Source organism: Myotis davidii, unplaced genomic scaffold (assembly GCF_000327345.1).
Source record: "Myotis davidii unplaced genomic scaffold, ASM32734v1 scaffold1019, whole genome shotgun sequence".
NCBI classification, from domain to species: domain Eukaryota; kingdom Metazoa; phylum Chordata; class Mammalia; order Chiroptera; family Vespertilionidae; genus Myotis; species Myotis davidii.
Genome location: NW_006291430.1, coordinates 244,442 through 261,724, shown reverse-complemented (window position 1 = coordinate 261,724; position 17,283 = coordinate 244,442). Strand labels below are relative to the sequence as shown.

The 17,283-nt window shown below is 44.5% G+C and overlaps 1 protein-coding gene across 3 annotated transcripts in view; it reads left to right on the top strand.

Annotated features, from left to right (window-relative positions):
• The first annotated feature begins 6 nt into the window (after nucleotides 1-6).
• Nucleotides 7-17,283, top strand: part of SNX19 (sorting nexin 19) — a 30,931-nt gene continuing 13,654 nt past the window's right edge. For 2 of the 3 annotated variants that reach the window (XR_001514024.1, XM_006764719.2), the window contains exons 1-8: nucleotides 7-1,984; nucleotides 4,090-4,228; nucleotides 5,469-5,569; nucleotides 5,687-5,806; nucleotides 7,878-8,008; nucleotides 9,191-9,287; nucleotides 9,723-9,903; nucleotides 12,340-12,469. Coding sequence is in view for 2 of the 3 variants with exons in the window: in XM_006764719.2 (XP_006764782.1) it covers nucleotides 278-1,984; nucleotides 4,090-4,228; nucleotides 5,469-5,569; nucleotides 5,687-5,806; nucleotides 7,878-8,008; nucleotides 9,191-9,287; nucleotides 9,723-9,903; nucleotides 12,340-12,469 (2,606 nt within the window). In the remaining variant the exon portion in view is untranslated. Of the gene's footprint in view, nucleotides 1,985-4,089; nucleotides 4,229-5,468; nucleotides 5,570-5,686; nucleotides 5,807-7,877; nucleotides 8,009-9,190; nucleotides 9,288-9,722; nucleotides 9,904-12,339; nucleotides 12,479-17,283 lie in introns of all 3 variants that reach the window. The other variant, XM_015564569.1, reaches the window with a different exon arrangement.

Below are 17,283 nucleotides of genomic sequence, written 5' to 3'. Positions count from 1 at the left end.
CCCAGTCGCCCGCCCGGGCCGCCCCAGCTCGGCGGAGAGCCTCTGCACCGCGCGTCTGCGGAGCCGGCGGAGGCGACATCCTTGCGCCCAGTGCACACCGGAAGCTCCAGGTGCGAGGGCCAGAGACAGAGTCGCCATCGCTTGGCAGTGCCTGTAGGACGTCGAGGCCCAGGCCCGCGGCCCCATCGCACCCCAGATCCCCCCACATCCGGGACACAGTTATGCCCCATCCCTGACTGCGAGGCGAAACAGAAAGAGAGCAGCCGTCCTTCCCACCATGAAGGCAGAAACAGCGCCCTCGGTCCCAGGGTCCCCAGCCCTGCCCAGCTGTGGCCTCTGGAACCTGCTGAGCAGCCGGAACCTGCTGATGGCGGGGATTGTGCTGGGCTCGCTCCTGGTCACCCACCTCCTGGTCGGCCTGTGGATGCTCTGCCTCGTGTTTGCGCTGCTGCTGGTGCTGGGAGGGTGGCAGGGCCCCAGCGCCATCATGGGGGCCGGGCGGCTGCACCTGGAGTGCTTCTTCCCAGTGGCCGCCTGCTCTCCAGACCCCGAGGCGGAGAGGCAGCTGGAGCAGGAGATCCACCGCACCATCCAGATGATTATCCGGGACTTCGTGTCATCCTGGTACCGCTCCGTGAGCCAGGAGCCAGCCTTCGAGGAAGAAATAGAGGCGGCCATGAGAGGCTTGGCCCGGGAGCTGCGGAAAAGGATGGGCACGGTGGACAGCCCTGCCCTTGCCCAGAGGGTCCTGACGCTCTGCGGTTGTCACCTGCAGAGCTATATGCGGGCGGCGAAGGAGGTGGCTGCAGCAGCAGGGAAGCAGAGCGGTCAGGTGGAGCCTTCCCAACTCTGGGAGGCTTACTGCAGGGCCGCCGCCCCACATCCCGCGGTCCAAAGCGCCGGGGCTGAGGTTGCCTACACACGTCGCATTGTGAGTTCGTTGCTTCAAGGACTAGTGCCCAAGCCCCACTTGGAGACTCGGACAGGACGCCACGTGGTGGTGGAGCTCATTACTTGCAATGTGATCTTGCCACTGATCAGCAAGCTGTCAGATCCCGACTGGATCCACCTTGTACTTGTGAGCATCTTTTCTAAGGCTAGAGGTACTCCAGGAGGAGTAAAGTCACACTGCCCAGCCAGTGCCACGGGGCCCGAGCAGCCCTCGGTGCCCACATCTCTGCCGCTGGTTGTTGAGGTACAGAGTCTGCCCGAGGCGAGAGCCCCCTCTCCAGCTGCAGCCCAGGGGCTCCTCAACTGTGAGGAGCCAGAGGGACAGTTACGCTCCTCCCCGGAAGTGGAAGAAGGCCATGAAGCTGTAGAGGGAGATGTGGGTGGAGCGCCAGAGGAAAGAAAAGGAGGAAACAGCTCCTCTCATTTCCTACAGCCAGATATCCGAGGCCCTCTGTTCTTATGTGAAGACGCGGAGCTGGAGTCTCCATTGTCTGAACTCGGCAAAGAAACCATCATGCTCATGACCCCAGGCAACTACCTGACTGACAGGCTCCAGGATGCCCTGTGTGCCCTCGGGGGTTCCCAGTCTCTGCAGCCTAAGGATGATGAGGGTCCTGAAGGAGTTGAAGGAGCTGAGGCTGAGGAGGGTCCAGGAACAGAAAAAGAGACAGGTCTGGTCTCCACGTTGAATTCCTGCCCAGAGATCCAGATTGACACGGCAGACAAGGAGGTAGAGCAAGATGTCACCTCTCTTACAACTTTGTTGGCCAGTCCGGAAAGGACCTGCCCACCACGACCCTCATGCTTGGAGAAAGACCTTACCAATGGGGTGAGCTCCCTCGATCCTAGTCTGCCACCGGTTCTGCTGTCCTCCTCTCCAGCTGGTTCTCTCAGCTCAGCAACCTTCAGCTTTGAGCCCCTGAGCAGCCCCGATGGCCCAGTTGTCATCCAGAACCTGCGTATCACTGGCACCATTACTGCCCGAGAGCACAGTGGCACGGGATCCCACCCGTACACGCTCTACACGGTGAAGGTAACAGGACCGGAAATGTGGTCACCCACTCTAATCTTGGAATGGGTTTGGAAAGCCGTTGGTGAAGCTAAGACTCTAAAGGAGAGAGGCTACTCTTTGTTTGCTATGAGTCTGGAGTTCATCGGTAAAACAGAATAGGTTTCTATGCAATACCCACAAGCAATCCTAGAATTTCAGGGTGTTAGGAGACTGAGGGTCATATTTTTGAGTGGTTCCCAAAGTATAGAGCCTTGTCCAGAAATTCTCTTTCCATACTTTTCCCCTGCTAATTAATTTTTTAAATAATTATAAACTTTTTAAAAAACTTGATTTGAGAGAGAGAAACATTGATCGGTCACCTCCCGCGCACACCCTGACGGGGATTTGAACCCACCACCTTTTGGTGCATGGGATGATGCTCCCACCAATGGAGCCACACTGGCCAGGGTGATTTATTTCTTTTTTTAAAATACTAGTATCTTCTTGTTTTGGAAGGAAGATCCTTTAGCTATATATTCCTCAGAAGACAGTAAAATCCTCATTTGCAGAAATGATATAAAGGGAGTTTATGTGTCAGATGGCTGGTTCAATTAGAGCAACAATTCCCTAAAACAGATTTTAGGATAGGCTTCCTCCAAGTCTCCTGAGAGCTGTATTTTTTTAAAAATCCTAGGACCCCACTTTGGAAATTCTCATTCAGAATATGTGAGAGGCTGTCAGAATATATATATTTAAAAAGCAGCCCAAGTGATATTGAGGTGTAGCCAGGTTTGGGAATGTAAGTATTGATAGTGTCGCTCAAGGAGTAGAATATTCCATGGAAAGCATTATAACTCCAAGGTACTCCCAAGTTTGAAAGCTCTGCCTGGAATTCCACCTGTTTCTTACCTAAGCCTTTTCCTAGACTGATGGACTGCTTTGCTCATGTCAGTTCATAACGAATACCTCTCTTTCTCCATGGCTTTAGAAATTTTTAAAACACCAGCCTCAGATCCCACCAACAAGAGAGATTGTTTCTTATATCACTTGCCCACAGTATAGTACCTCAACCAAACAACAGTAACCTACCTCTACTAACCTACCTCAACCTGTGGGTCGCGACCCCTTTGGGGGATTGAATGACCCTTTCACAGGGGTCACCTAAATACATCCTGCATATCAGATATTTACATTACAATTCATAACAGTAGCAAAATTACAGTTATGAAGTAGCAACGAAAATAATTTTATGGTTGGGGGTCACCACAACATGAGGAACTGTATTAAAGGGTCGCGGCATTAGGAAGGTTGAGAACCACTGCACAAGCACATATGTTGTTCTTCCATAGCATTTCACTGTAATTTAACTACTGGGTCCAAAAGTCTTCCCCTATACTAAGTTGCACCTTTCATGCTGTTCAAGGTATTGGCTCTGGGAGCATACAGTAAAGTTCTCTTTTCCCATATACTGGCCCTACAAACATATAAAGACGGCAAACTTTAACCCCTTCCAACATCTCCACTTTTCACATGACATCTAATACAGATGACGTATACTTAGGAAAAAAAATATTGTTTAGCTCCAAGAATAATAATTCATCTGCCCTGAACAGCAACAACAAAAAAACAAACACTTGTCCCTTTAATGCATTCCAGACAAATGATTTTTGTTCATCAGTTGTTATGAATTATTTTCCCCCAAACTAATATACATAATCACTGATTGAATATAATGGCAAAATGGTAATCTCCTTATGACACCCAACCCCATAATTGAGGGGTGGAAGAGGTAGTATTTTTTTTTTTATCAGTGTTGTACCTTTGGTTTTAAACTGTCTGGGATTTGTAAAGTAGCTATGTAGCCATTTTTATAAGTGAAAGTGTTTGCAGGAGGGAGCTTTGAGATGGAAGGAGTAGAGAGCAATAAAACTCATTTTTCACTTTCTAGGCCATACTATGTTGGAAAAAATATCTCATTCTTTAATTCAGCCACCCCTGGACCTTGAGTTGTTCATTACAACTTAGAGCAGCAATCAGATCTGGTAGGTTTGGGAACAGAATAAGAATAGATCCCTTCCTTACCCCTACTCTCCTTTTACTATGTGGCTATTGAGCTGATGCAGTAAACACATTTATTCATTCAACAGTATGAGACGGCCCTTGACAGCGAGAACAGCAGCAACCTGCAGCAGTTGGCATACCACACTGTTAATCGCCGCTACCGCGAGTTCCTGAATCTACAGACCCGCCTGGAGGAGAAATCAGATCTCCGCAAGTTCATCAAAAGTGAGGAGTTTCCCCAGGCCTGGACCGCCTGCTTGCTTCCACATCTAGCCACCTTGATCTGAGGCTGGGGGCCTGTTGGTTTGTGGCAAGGGTGGAGGGAGAGAAAGTAGCATTAAGGGTCCTTTACTCTGCCACCCCTCACCCCAATTTGCATTCAGATGATTTGGGGTTTAGTACTAGACAGACAGCAATGGTCACATTGTTTCTGAGATATTCCTTTACTCTGCCACCCCTCCCCCAATTTGCATTCAGATGATTTGGGGTTTAGTACTGGACAGACAGCAATGGTCACATTGTTTCTGAGATATTCCTTTACTCTGCCACCCCTCCCCCAATTTGCATTCAGATGATTTGGGGTTTAGTACTGGACCGACAGCAATGGTCACATTGTTTCTGAGATATTCCTTTGCCACCGAATTCTTTGTTCTGGAGTCTATTTAGTTTAAGCTTAATAAAGAAACTTTCAGCCCTAGCTGGTTTGGCTCAGTGGATACATTTCCACTTATGCCTATGAGATAGCATGAGGAAGTAACTTTTCCAGATCCATACAGTAATTGCTTTTTAATATTAAAATATCCAGAAATTCTCGCCAGCTTTGCTTTAACAACCAGGTTTTTTAGAGATGCCATGAGACACAAGAACAATAAGAAAATGTAATAAAATTTAACTCTGAAAGTATGCTAATAAGCAGCGAGTTTATTTTTTAAGTAAACAAAATGTGTTTATTTAAAAAAGCTAACGATCACCCAGATAAACATTTTAATAAGCTTAGGCATAAATTGTGGATTTCAGTTATGCATTTTCTTTCTTAATAATAGCTATGACTGGGCCAAACTTGAAAATATATGCCAGGTTCTCTTCTAAGCACGTTACACATATTTAGCTCATTGAATTCTCATAACAGCTTATAAGATAAATACTATCATTATCTCCACTTTACAAAAAAAGTCAAAGAAAGATTAAGCAATTTGCCTAAGGTCGTTATTATAGGAGGAATCGGAGCCTAAATTTAAACTTGGGCAATTGGATTTCAGGGCCCTCATTTGTATCCATTGTAGTGTATGGTCTCTGCTATCTTAATATTAACATTAATAATGGGAGTAGATTGTATGTATTATATCCCTGGGGTATATTTGGAACTTCTGAAATAAACAATCTCAGGGAAATATATTCAACAGTTCTGCTTTGTTGTTTTTAGTTAAGTTCTGTTAAGTGACTACACTTTTTTTTTTTTTTTAAGATGTGAAGGGTCCCAAAAAGCTCTTTCCAGATCTCCCATTTGGTAACATGGATAGTGACAGAGTAGAAGCCCGTAAGAGCCTCCTGGAATCATTCCTAAAGGTCAGCAACCTTCTGTTTTGGCTCTGTGCCCTTTTTACCCACCAGACACCCAAGCCAGGGTGGGGAGATGGAGGGAACTAGAATTTCTCTTTGAAGTCCCTCTCGTGCCTTTTGCAGCAACTCTGTGCCATTCCTGAGATCGCTAACAGTGAGGAGATGCAGGAGTTCCTCGCTCTGAACACAGATGCTCGTATTGCCTTTGTCAAGAAACCGTTCATGGTCTCCAGAATAGACAAGGTACTTATACGCTCAGCCTTAGTTCTTACAAGCATCGAGGCAGTGCTTTAAAAATGAGGGAGGTGGAGGATGGGGAGAGGCAGCACAGAGGAGTTAGTCGAACATGGACTAGGATTTTTAAGACCTATTCCCAAATATTGGTTGGATATCAACTTGTTGAATTACAGTGAGCAACTTGGAGGGTACATTATCCCTGACGGTGTAAATGTACACACATCTGCTAGGGACATAGTTATTCTAGCGGCGGGTTGTAAGAATAGATCTATACCTCATAAATAGGTGGGGGCAGGAAAGTCCTTCCTGGAGGTGAAAGTCATTCCCAATGTTGGTCACTCGGGAAAGCAACCCCTAAGGAGGACACTAAGCTGGATTTAGATGGTGTAGTCATTTTCTGCTGGAGAACAGAGTGTGGGTAGACTTGTACCTTCTTCAGTAGGGTATCTCAGGACCTTTGAAGATGGTAGCAGAAGGACATTTGTATAAACACATTGGAACCTGCAAGCAGTGATTACCAACTGATTTTACAGTCCCCAAGGCAAAAGTCCGAGGTTTATGTTTATCCAAGGATGTCTTATATATTTTTTAAAAAGTTAGAAAACACCTACTTGTTGGCAGAAAAGAGGCCACTCTCTTCTCATCTAGACTTCAGGGGGAAAAATGATAAAGTGGAATTTCACATGGTCGGAGTTGGGAGACATTGACTGCTATGATGAAAGAACTGCAAATTAGAGAGGGTTGCACAAAGTAAAATCCTCGAAGTTCATTCATTGATTCTTTCAGCATCTACTTACTGCTTGTGTACTGTACTCGCTGTTCATGATACAATAGTGAACAACACAGATAAGGACCTTTCCCACAGACTACAATTTTATGGGCCCAGAGAGCACGTTATATTGTCTAAGCCATGTTAAGCACATTCATATGCTACTCTCTGTGTTCTTTCCTTGGATTGTTATGCCCTTTACTGTGCTCTTACTCAACCATTACAGCAGTGATGGCGAACCTATGACATGCGTGTCAGAGGTGACACGTGAACTCATTTTTTTGGTTGATTTTTCTTTGTTAAATGGCATTTAAATATATAAAATAAATATCAAAAATATAAGTCTTTGTTTTACTATGGTTGCAAATATCAAAAAATTTCTATATGTGACACGGCACCAGAGTTAAGTTAGGGTTTTTCAAAATGCTGACACGCCGAGCTCAAAAGGTTCGCCATCACTGCATTACAGCCTTGTCTTAGCTGGTCCAGTTCCTTGTTGAGGATTAACCAAGAAGGAGTTAAAGAAGTCCCGGTGTTGCTCTGAGCCAGCAGTATTAACTGATGAGAGGCACCAAAGGGAAAGTAAATGTTTCTTCAATATTTAGGGTTTCATTTGTTTGTGCATTTTTCTAGCAAATATCTATATGTCATTTTCTCATTCTGAAAAATAGAATTCTTTTCATTGAGGATTGTTTTATTAGTGTTTCTGAGTAGAGAAGTTTATATCAATTTCAGACTTCTTAATTTGGACCTGAGTGATTTTTGTTATTCTTTCTGTCCTAAAGAAGAAAAATTGAATTAACTGGAAAAGCCAGCTCTTTACTCTGTGTGAATTACACTGAACATGTTTATATTTTACATGTCTCTAGACATATTTTGTATTTTGATAATCTTCATTCTTTCTGTTCTTCATATATTTTCACCTATATTACTTCTGCTTTTTCACATCTTGGTGAAAGAATCAATTTGGAAACTAAAAATCATTCTTTTTTATACAAAGAAAGAAATTGAAAATGGAAAATATTTCACCAGCCTTCAGAACTCTCAGGTTTTTATTTATCCCATTGTTTGTTTCAGCCACTTTCCCCATGCCATTGTTTGTCTTACTCTGTGAGAAAGAAGCTTTTTATGGCCATAGAGAAAGGGGAGAACAGTTGCCACTAAGTTACTAGCTGGTATCTGACTATGCTGATGGCTAGGGCTCCACTAGATAGCCTAGCTGTCTCCCCATCCTGATCGCATAAAGCACCGTGAGAAAACTGCTCATTCGGTGATTTCTGTCTGACTCTGCTCCTCTGACCCCTGCAGATGGTGGTGAATGCTATCGTGGACACCTTGAAGACAGCATTTCCTCGCTCTGAACCCCAGAGCCCCACAGAGGAGCTGAGTGAGGCCGAGACAGATAGCAAGCCCCAGACAGAAGGCAAGAAGGCTGGCAAGTGAGAAGCCCTTCAGTCGCCCAGTTCTCAGGTTGATCCCCAATCCTCAGCCAAAGCCCATCCCCAACTCTCAAGCTCTAGAAGAGAAGAGGTGGGCCATACATACTAGTTTTTATGCACAGCTAGACCTTGAACTCCTCAGTGCTCAACTCAAAGGAGCCTGAGATCCTGTATAGGCAGCTCCGCGGAATGTTTGTCTTGCCGTGAGAACCCAGGGCCCAACTGATGAGGGATTTGTGACTAGAAGGAAAACTCTAGAATATGGATCTTCTCCTTTTGTGTTTTCCTGGAAAACTGAAAGGTTCTTTCCTATTAAGAGCTAAGGCTTATAACTGATCTCTGTTTACCATCTTTTCTGGAAATCTTGGCTCAGAAGTTGCATATGCCAGCAATAAACAGGGAAGAGCTTGAATGGCCACCTGCGGCGCCCATTTTAGTAACTGGTTATGGCTGCTGCTCTCCTGCACCAGGTCTCAGATGTGCCCTGGCAGTACTCAGAGCCAGCCTGTGGAAAGGAAGGGCACCACACCTACCCTTACTGGAAACTTCCTATCTGTGCATGGGCCATGATGGAGAGAGAGAAAATGGAGGGCATGGAGTGTTTGTGTTGGTGTCTGCTTGTCTGGCTGACTGTCTACCTTTGTCTCTGTCAATAACATAAGTTTTAGCCTTTTTTTCCTGGGCCTATACTTTGACCGGTGCTTATAAGAATCCTATCCCTTGAAACACTGAGGTTTGCACTTGGAGTCCCTTCCCCGGTTTTATTTGGAACACGAGGGGACTAAGATAAGTGGATGTGCATAAAGATACTGACAGCAGCAACAAATGCCACTTGTCTGACCTTCAACAAATATTTAATGAGTGTGTAGTGTGTGCTAGCACTCTTCTAGCCTCTGGGAATACGACGAGGCAGACTGGTCCCTCTTTGGCATTAGCTAAACCCCCTTTATGGATGCATTGTAGACAGCTTAGTGCAAGAATTGCACTGTATATTAAGACTTTCCAAAATATATGTTGTTTGGAAGAGTTCAGGGCCAGGGCTGTTCTGGCAGCTCTGAGCCCTATAAACGCCCAGAATAAGTATAGGCATACTCGTTTTGAGTATTAATACTTGTAAGCCCTTCATATGCTAGGGCAAGATCACGAATTACATCGTGTTTCTGCTCTTTGTTTCTATACCAGGTCCAGATTGAGGTTCTCATCCAGTAAGATCGCTCCAGCGCTGAACTTGGCCAACACACAAGAGAAGGTTCTCTATGGTCTCCAGGAAGGCACTGTGGTGAGAAGCTCCTAGAGAGCTCCTGGCATCTGCAGCCAGGATGTGGATCCTGCAGTTATAGGCACTTGAGACCTTCTCCAAAGTCAGAAAAGACTTAGGTGCCTGCTAAAAGACTTACCAGCACCTGGGTCTCTATTTAGTATAAAAGTATTTTCTGCAAGGTTGGTTCCTCAAGGGCCCTGGGTGTGGGGTAATGTATGACAGAATGAGAAAGAAAACCTGTTTCTGGGAGAGATCAGAGAACCCGAAAGTGTTTGTGCCAAATGGGAATACAAAGGCATTGGTTTACTTGCAGCTTTGCTGAGGTGGTCACAGCATCAGTTGGGCTCTGTGCTCAATATACGTCTTCAGGGAAGGAGCAGGGAAAACCTCAAGTGCTTTGGTTGCTCCTCTGCTTTCTGCACTCTATGTGATGTGCGGTGGCTCTTCCTGCAGGAGTCGGAGGTCCTATCCATGTCTGGGATGGAAGCCTTTATTGAAAAACAGACAAAATTACTAGCAATGCAGTCAGCAGATGCCCCAGAAAAGGATCCTGACCATACGCTCAAAGGATCTGTGGATGGTGACGTGTCAGATGCAGCCGCGCCAGCCCAAGACCTCAGCAACAGTGACCCGGGTGAGTGACAAGATCGCACCACAGAGAAGGGAGCCAGGGCACAGTCCACTTGGGACTTCTGACAGTTGGGATTCATCGCTTTTAATTTATCTTCTGTTCAGCTAAGTAAGCCATGTGTTTGAGGTACTGTGCTGAGTGCTGGGATGCAAGAAAGAATACGAACCAGTCCCCAGAGCTGAGCCAAGCCGAGTGCAGCCAAACAGAGGAACAGGGCAAAAAGGCAGGGAGTTCCAATCCAGCAAAATGAGACCCATGTTTGCAGTCTCATTACCTTGTTGAAGTTCTTTTTAGCGTGCTTCCGCTACATTTGAACTTCTCCCTTTACCTATTCCCTTAGAACCTGTGGTACCACTTTCCTGGTTGGTCCCTTTTCAGTCACTTTTGTTAGCTCCCTTATTAGCCTTATTTAGTATATTGCTGGCTCTCTGTTATTACTCTGCACACTCTACCTGGTGATCTCATCAGTTCTATTGGCTTTAATTCTAACATGTGTGCTATGATGCCTAATATCGGATGTATTTCCACCCCACTTGCCTATGGAAATCTGCACTGAGATATTCCATAGGGCAGTGACAGACAAACATGTGCAAAACAGAATTCATCTTTTCCCTAAATCTATCCCTTTCATTTTTATTTATTGCCATGGCAACCAACCCCACCCAGTTACCAGAGAAAGAGCAGGGAGGGAGAAGAGGTGAGGACACTGTTCTCTCCTTATAAGCATTTGAGGCAGGGCAGGTTTGCTTCCCAGAGGAATGAAGAGGAAAAATTGGGAGTCCTGGAGATTAGTATGTTTGCTAAACTAGAATTTATAAGAAGAAAAATGTTTAATTGCATCAAGATAAAGGCTCCCATTGAAAAAAAAAGATCACAAAATCTTATGTTCAGAAGGAAAATAAAAGTTTGATTTCATCATTGTTTCTCTCAACTTAGCTATGTGGAAAATGGAATTTACAACTCCATCTCTTCACATATATCTCACTTGTTAAGTAAACCAAGTATTTTGACACCAAAAGCATTAGAAAACTGTAAGAAATTATAAATAAGGGGGAATGGGTAAAACACTAATAATCCAGCCCAAATCAAGACTGTAAATTTTGAACAACATATCTCTAAAGGAGTAGTTTCTTGCTTCCAGTCCTCTTGGCTAAGATCAAGTCTAAAGGAGTAGTTAATGCCTGGGTAGCCCTTTTTCTAGCCCTAAATGCTCATTGATAGAAATTTTATCATTTTTTTTCAAGAGCACCTGATGCCTTGTTTTGCTTCCTCTTATTTCTTACTGCTATGACTAATTATCACCGCATGATGGCAGCTCTGTGTAAATACTAACCCTGAGAAAGTGATAGAATTCAGGAGGATGACTAAGACTCAAAATGATGCTACTTTCCAAGGAACTCAATAGCCCATCTTTGAACAAATGACTAGAAAGCAAACACATCAGCTCCCAGGCCCCTTTGAAATACAGTGCAGAAGAAAGAAAATATTTTTTGGATGGGATTAAGAAGGTAGGTTTTATTTCAAATAGATTCATCCAAATCTGACGTCATTTGTGTTCTAAAGAACCCTTAAGGGAGGGGGACTTGGGCAAGCTAAGAGAATACCCATTGGTCCTAGACTAACAAAATTATTGTTGATGATTAATTATAGTAATATTAGTCATAGCAATAGCATCAGGTAGCTAAGTTTCATTCTGGAATATTATGTGCTCCTGAGAAAGTCTGCAGGGAACCAAATCAGAGGTGACATGGGACCCCCTGAACAGGGTTAGAGAACAGATACTTCCATCCATACCTATCTCTATTCAGGAGACTTCAGTTTAGCATGGGTGTGAGCTCCTTTGTGGCCAGTCTTTGGAATAGGAAAGAAATCAGTCACTGTCCTGGCATTTTCCCAAAGGTGTAGTGCTTTTCCTAGAACCACATGTCATCTCAAAATCAAACTGCAGCTTCCTGGATCCCAACCCAACAGCTCTGTGTAATGGAGTTGCTTTCAAAGCACTTTTTAACAGGAGAAGAATCCGAAATCTTTTCCCAAATCTGCTGCCCACACATTTCTCTGATGCCTTGTGGAGACGAGTGGAATATAAGTGTGGAAGAGACTGGGCCTTGCCAGTTCTAGTTAGTCACCAGTTGTGAGCACTTACCTACAACAAAATATATCTACTCCCTGGGGGAAATACAAAAGAAACAGACCTAGGCAAAATAATGGTATTCAAAATATTTTTAAAAAGATCAAAATGTTTTACTAAGTGACTAACACAAAAGAATTGTAAAGAAATACCGAGCCTATCACTGAACTTTTTAGATATGAAGTATCTCTTGATATGATGTAAGAACTGATGGATTACAAAAATACAGGATAAGATAAAGTGCATTGAAAGATGTCCTCCAGTATGGGTCTCTTCTGAGTTACTTTTGATGCCTTTTTATTCTCCAGGATCAGAGACGGAGTTAGCGGACACAGCCCTCGATCTGCTGCACTTGCTGCTGATGGAACAGTGGAGGTGGCTGTACACAGAAAACATACAGAAAGTTCTTCATCTTATCTTTGGGACCCTCATACAGAGGTAAGACTGGTGAGTGCCTCACATTGGAGCCTCACATTGGACTGGGGGAGGGGGGCACAATACTGCATTCTCCACCAGGAAGGGAAAGGGGAAAGTCCAGGAAACGTGTGGTCATGAAGGAAGGTAGAGTCTCTGCTACAGAGGTACAGAAATGAAGACTGCCGGGAGAAAGCTTGGGTTCATCACCTTGTTGTCTTACGTTTGAATTGACTCTGCTCCTGTAAGGCCTCTGACCTGATCCACTGAGTCACAGACACTGCCTATGATTTTAAAATACTTCATCCGAACTCTTCCCACTCCAGGATCAGTTCTCTACCTAGTTATACTCCTAAGCCCTGTATCTTTCACCTTTTGTCATTGGACATTTCTTTTTAGTGATAATATGTAGTCAGTGACAATCAAAATAAGAAAGATGAGGAGAAAACAGATTGGTGCTCTCAAAGATTATTTTTTGGGGAAGGAGTGTAAATGTTCACAATTAAAGAAGCACCTATTGCCACAGGATGGTAAGGGATAGGATACTTGGATTTAAAACTTGGATTTTATAATTTAGGTTTTATAATCCTAATACCATTTGAAACTCCAGAAAGGTTTGCACACAGAGTACAAAGTCTTTGGCTGCTGACTTCCTCACCGTGAAACATGCAAGCTTTGCTAAACTGAAGAAGGCCAAACACTGTCTCTGAACCAGACACACCTAGTGCTTGAGGTTTAGCCACTTGTTTTTATTTCTCTCTCATGAGACGTCCTGGCACATCACAAAGTAAGAAGCCAAATCCCGACCTCTTCTGTTAGTATGTGGCTCGTGCTAATAGGCACTCCAAAAATAAAAACTTCTTTTAAAAGAAGAAGTATGGCTCCATCCTACAACATGTAGAGAATCCATCACCAACAAGTAGTTAAATCTTCCTTTTCACACTCAAAGTTGCACGGGATCAGGGAGGCTTCATAAGCTTTCATCAGAAAGAGACTAAGCGGACGAAGGGTGCACATTTATATTTGCTGAGTGTTTCTCATATGCTGGCATCTGACTCTTGTTTGCATATATTTTCTTATAGCATCCAAGTGAGGTAGGTAGTTGATTTACAAAATAAGAAACTAGAGCTTGGCAAGGTCCATTTTGGTTAATTTAGTAGGAACCGAAAAATATAAATGAGTCAGGAAAATTTCAAAAGATTGAGATTGATATATAGAAAAGATAGGAAGACATCCCCTGAAATTTAAATAACTCAATATTAAAGGGCTTGGGTCAGTACCAAAGAGAGAGAAATATATATTTGGGGATTACAGGCAGATCATTGAAGAAGTGGTATGATATGCAGCTAGGGCTCGTGGAGATCTAAAACAGGAACCTTAAATGCAAGGGAATCGCAGGCTGTGAGCATTGCAGGCCAGGTCACATTGCTTCAGTGGGTGGTGATTATACATTTTCTAGTGATAGGGAAGAGACAAGAATCAAGTGGAGTGGCTGGTGTGTAAAGAAGAAAATACAACATGCATATGCACTCTAGTCTAAGCTGTTTCTTGGTCTGACTGATAGGAATTTGTCCAGGCTATTTTGTAGCACTCAACTCACTTTATCTTAAAATACTCATAATTCTGTCCAACTGGGGAATTGTTTTGGTCTTATTCCTTATTCATTGAAAAAATAGTAAGGGCTCATCATGAACAAAGCAGATGCAGTCCCTACTTCTCACATAATTTTTCAAGTTAGTGGGGGTGAGAACTGAGGGCCATATCCATGACCACAAAGCTAATGTGTGGTGGAGCCAGAAATGAAAACCAGTAGTCCACATCCCATATTCTTATCCTCTACAACACACTGGTATCTGCTATGTGTGAACTCCCTGAGCTCTGGTTTCCTCATCTGGAAACAGGAATAATAATGCTGTCCTATGTCTTCAGGTGCATGGAGCATGCCCAGTAAATGTTAGGGTTTAATGTTTGCTCTTCAGGAAAAGGAAAGAAGGGTAAAAAGCATTTTCTCTGTCTAATTCCTCCAGCTAGTGCCCCCAAATTTGTTAAGCTTTTTATGTCTTCAGAATGTCCGCCCCACATGCCAGCCTCCTTCTTCAGCTACCACTAGCCCTGTTGTCCCTGTCTGAGGATCAGACTGTTACCCCGTAATTTGAAGGGATAAAAGTCAGTCTAAAAATCTTTGACTCAGGGTAGTTAGTATACATTCCCCAAGAGGATATTACGTGCAGTTTGTAAAATCCAAACTGCATTTCCACGTATGCACGCTCACAACACAAAAGGCACCGCACTAGCCTGAAGTCAGCCTATGTTACTTGTTCCTGACAGCTTGCATGTTTTTATTTTTAAAAAGAGGTTCATGCAGTGCCACATTCTTTGGCTTTGCCTTGGTAAGCAAATAAAATGGAATTTGAGATCTCCTCAAAGCTGTAGCACCCCCACCCCCAAACTCCTCCTCCTCCTACCAGAAGAGGTGTGGTGTGGCCCCAGCAGTTCAGTGTTGACCTCCCTGAGACGGTCCCCGTGACTGCTGCCCCGGAGACAGCGTGCTTCTCTCTGAAACCACAAGCCTCTGAGTCAGGTCCTTGTGCAGAGGACTCGGGTTCTCTGCCCTGGGCTCTGCACTTCAAAGAGAAGCAGAGTGGGTATTAATGCCACAGGCAGCTACTGCCACTTCTTGTCCTGAAGACACTGCGTTATCGGGGACGGTACAGCCATCTGGATTTAGATGCATTGCCCCCTTAAATGTTACCAGTTTCTAACCTCCAGCATTATCATCTCCAAGGAGATGAGTTAATTTCTTCTGCTTCCAGCTTTGTTTACTCCCCTCGCTTCCTTAAAAGACCTCTGTACATTATTTAGTCCCCTCAAAACCCTATGAAAGAGGGAACTGAGACATACAAAGAATTATAGTAACTTAAACAAGACCTATGTACATAACTCTCTTGGACACCAGGGACTTGTGCCAGATCTTAAGCGTTTATTCCCTCTCTTCCTCTCTTTCTCTCCCTCTCTTCATTCCTTGTTCCCTCCCTCCCTCTTCATTTCTCCATTCCTTCTTCGCTCTCTCTCCTTCCCTCCCTTTCCCCTCCCCTGCAAGGAAAAAATAAAATAAAAAAGAGTAACTTCAACCTCATGACCCCTCCTTCTAAGCCAAGGTTGAAAGAGTTCTGATCTGAGCCAAGCTTCATAAATCTCCCTTGATTGTTGATGGTTTGGAGAAAGTGGGGGAGGGGAGCTGAAGAGAAGTTAGATGCCCAAAAAAGGCATTGTTAAGTCAAAGGGGAGTCTTGCACACATGCGCGCCTGACCTCTTATGTCAGCTTCTGTGCCGGGAACATCCAATTATGTAAGAAGGAGCACTCCTTATTCGGATTTAGAGACGGAATGAGGGGAAGAGGAGTGGGGGTAGCAGTCTACGCCAAGGAGTAAACCCAGCTTGTGTGAACTGCTCATGTCTGCAAACAGAAGGAACTTGACAATATTTCTGCAAACATCAGAATCAGGTTCAGGAAACTGGACAAGCATGTAGACAGTCAGACTAGGTTGGAGGGAAAGAAGAGGCACCGTGCTTCATTGATGCTGGAAGGTTTGGGCAAGAAGATCCAGCCAAGGTAAGAAGTGAGATTATTATGGAGTACTGATGTGGAGTGAAGGAATGAGAAGCAGCTGGACCCGTTCCCTGCCTGGATGCCCAGAGTAATGCCATGATAAAAATACGAGCCAGGCTCGCAGTAGAGTACTCGAACGCCACGTCCCGTGGCTCTGCCCTTCCCATGGCCCCAAGACGGCATCAGACTCTGTGTCAAAAGGGCAGCAGACACATTCCTGGCATCTGCGTCAGGATTTCGTAGTGAGAGAGAGACTGTGGGTGTGGGTGTGGGTGTGTGTGTGTGTTGAGGGCACGTGGGAATGGAATAGCATGGCAAAAAAAGGGTAGGGAGAAAAGAGAAGATTCCGTGACCTGTGAGCAAAGGAGAGTAGAAAAGTAAGTATGTCAAGTCAGGAAGTAAATAGAGAGGAAGAAGAAAAGAAAAATTGCAGTAGGTGTAAAGGTCCAGCAAGCAGTGGACCCCAGAGAAAATTAAATGACAAGCTCTGGACCTTATGCTATGCCATGGAATCATTTTCTTATAGGAGAGGTCTCTCCCACCACCTCCCAGGCAAGCAAGGTCAGGAGAAGGTTTGTTGGCAGAGAGTATGGGACCATTGGAGAGCACTGTACTCCCAGGTGGAGCATTCAGCCTCCGCAAGGACAGTTATGAGTACATGATCATGAACTCTTTTGCCTCCACTGTTAGCTTTTCTCTAAGTATAGTCCATTCGGGAGCCTTTTCTCTGTGGACATGGCTGTGTAGCAGATGGATAAAGGGTCTCTCTGACTGGTTATAGCTTAAGGCAGGGGTGGGGAACGTCTGGCCCCCCGGCCATGTAAGGCCCACAAAATCATTTGGTCTGGCTCTGCCAAGGTATTAGTGGTGAGTTAATTAAATGTTTGATCAAATAGAGCAGGCTAATTTTTAACTTGATCATTTTGTATGGCCCGAGAATGATGTTATACTAAATATCCAAGAGGCCCTCGGCAGAAAAAAGGTCCCTCACCCCTGTCTTAAGGGAAACTCCTGGCCTGCTACCAAAAAAACACAAGCAATTGCAATAAGACAGGAACTGACATTCAATACCAACTGTACCAGGTTAAGCTGCTGTGTTCTTTAGGTACTAATGTGCAGCACATGTCTAGGAGAGGGACGTTTCCACATTTTACAGGTGAGGAAAAGGATATCTAGGTTGAATAAGCATCTCAGACATCCCACTTCAGGCATCCTGGCCTCAAAACC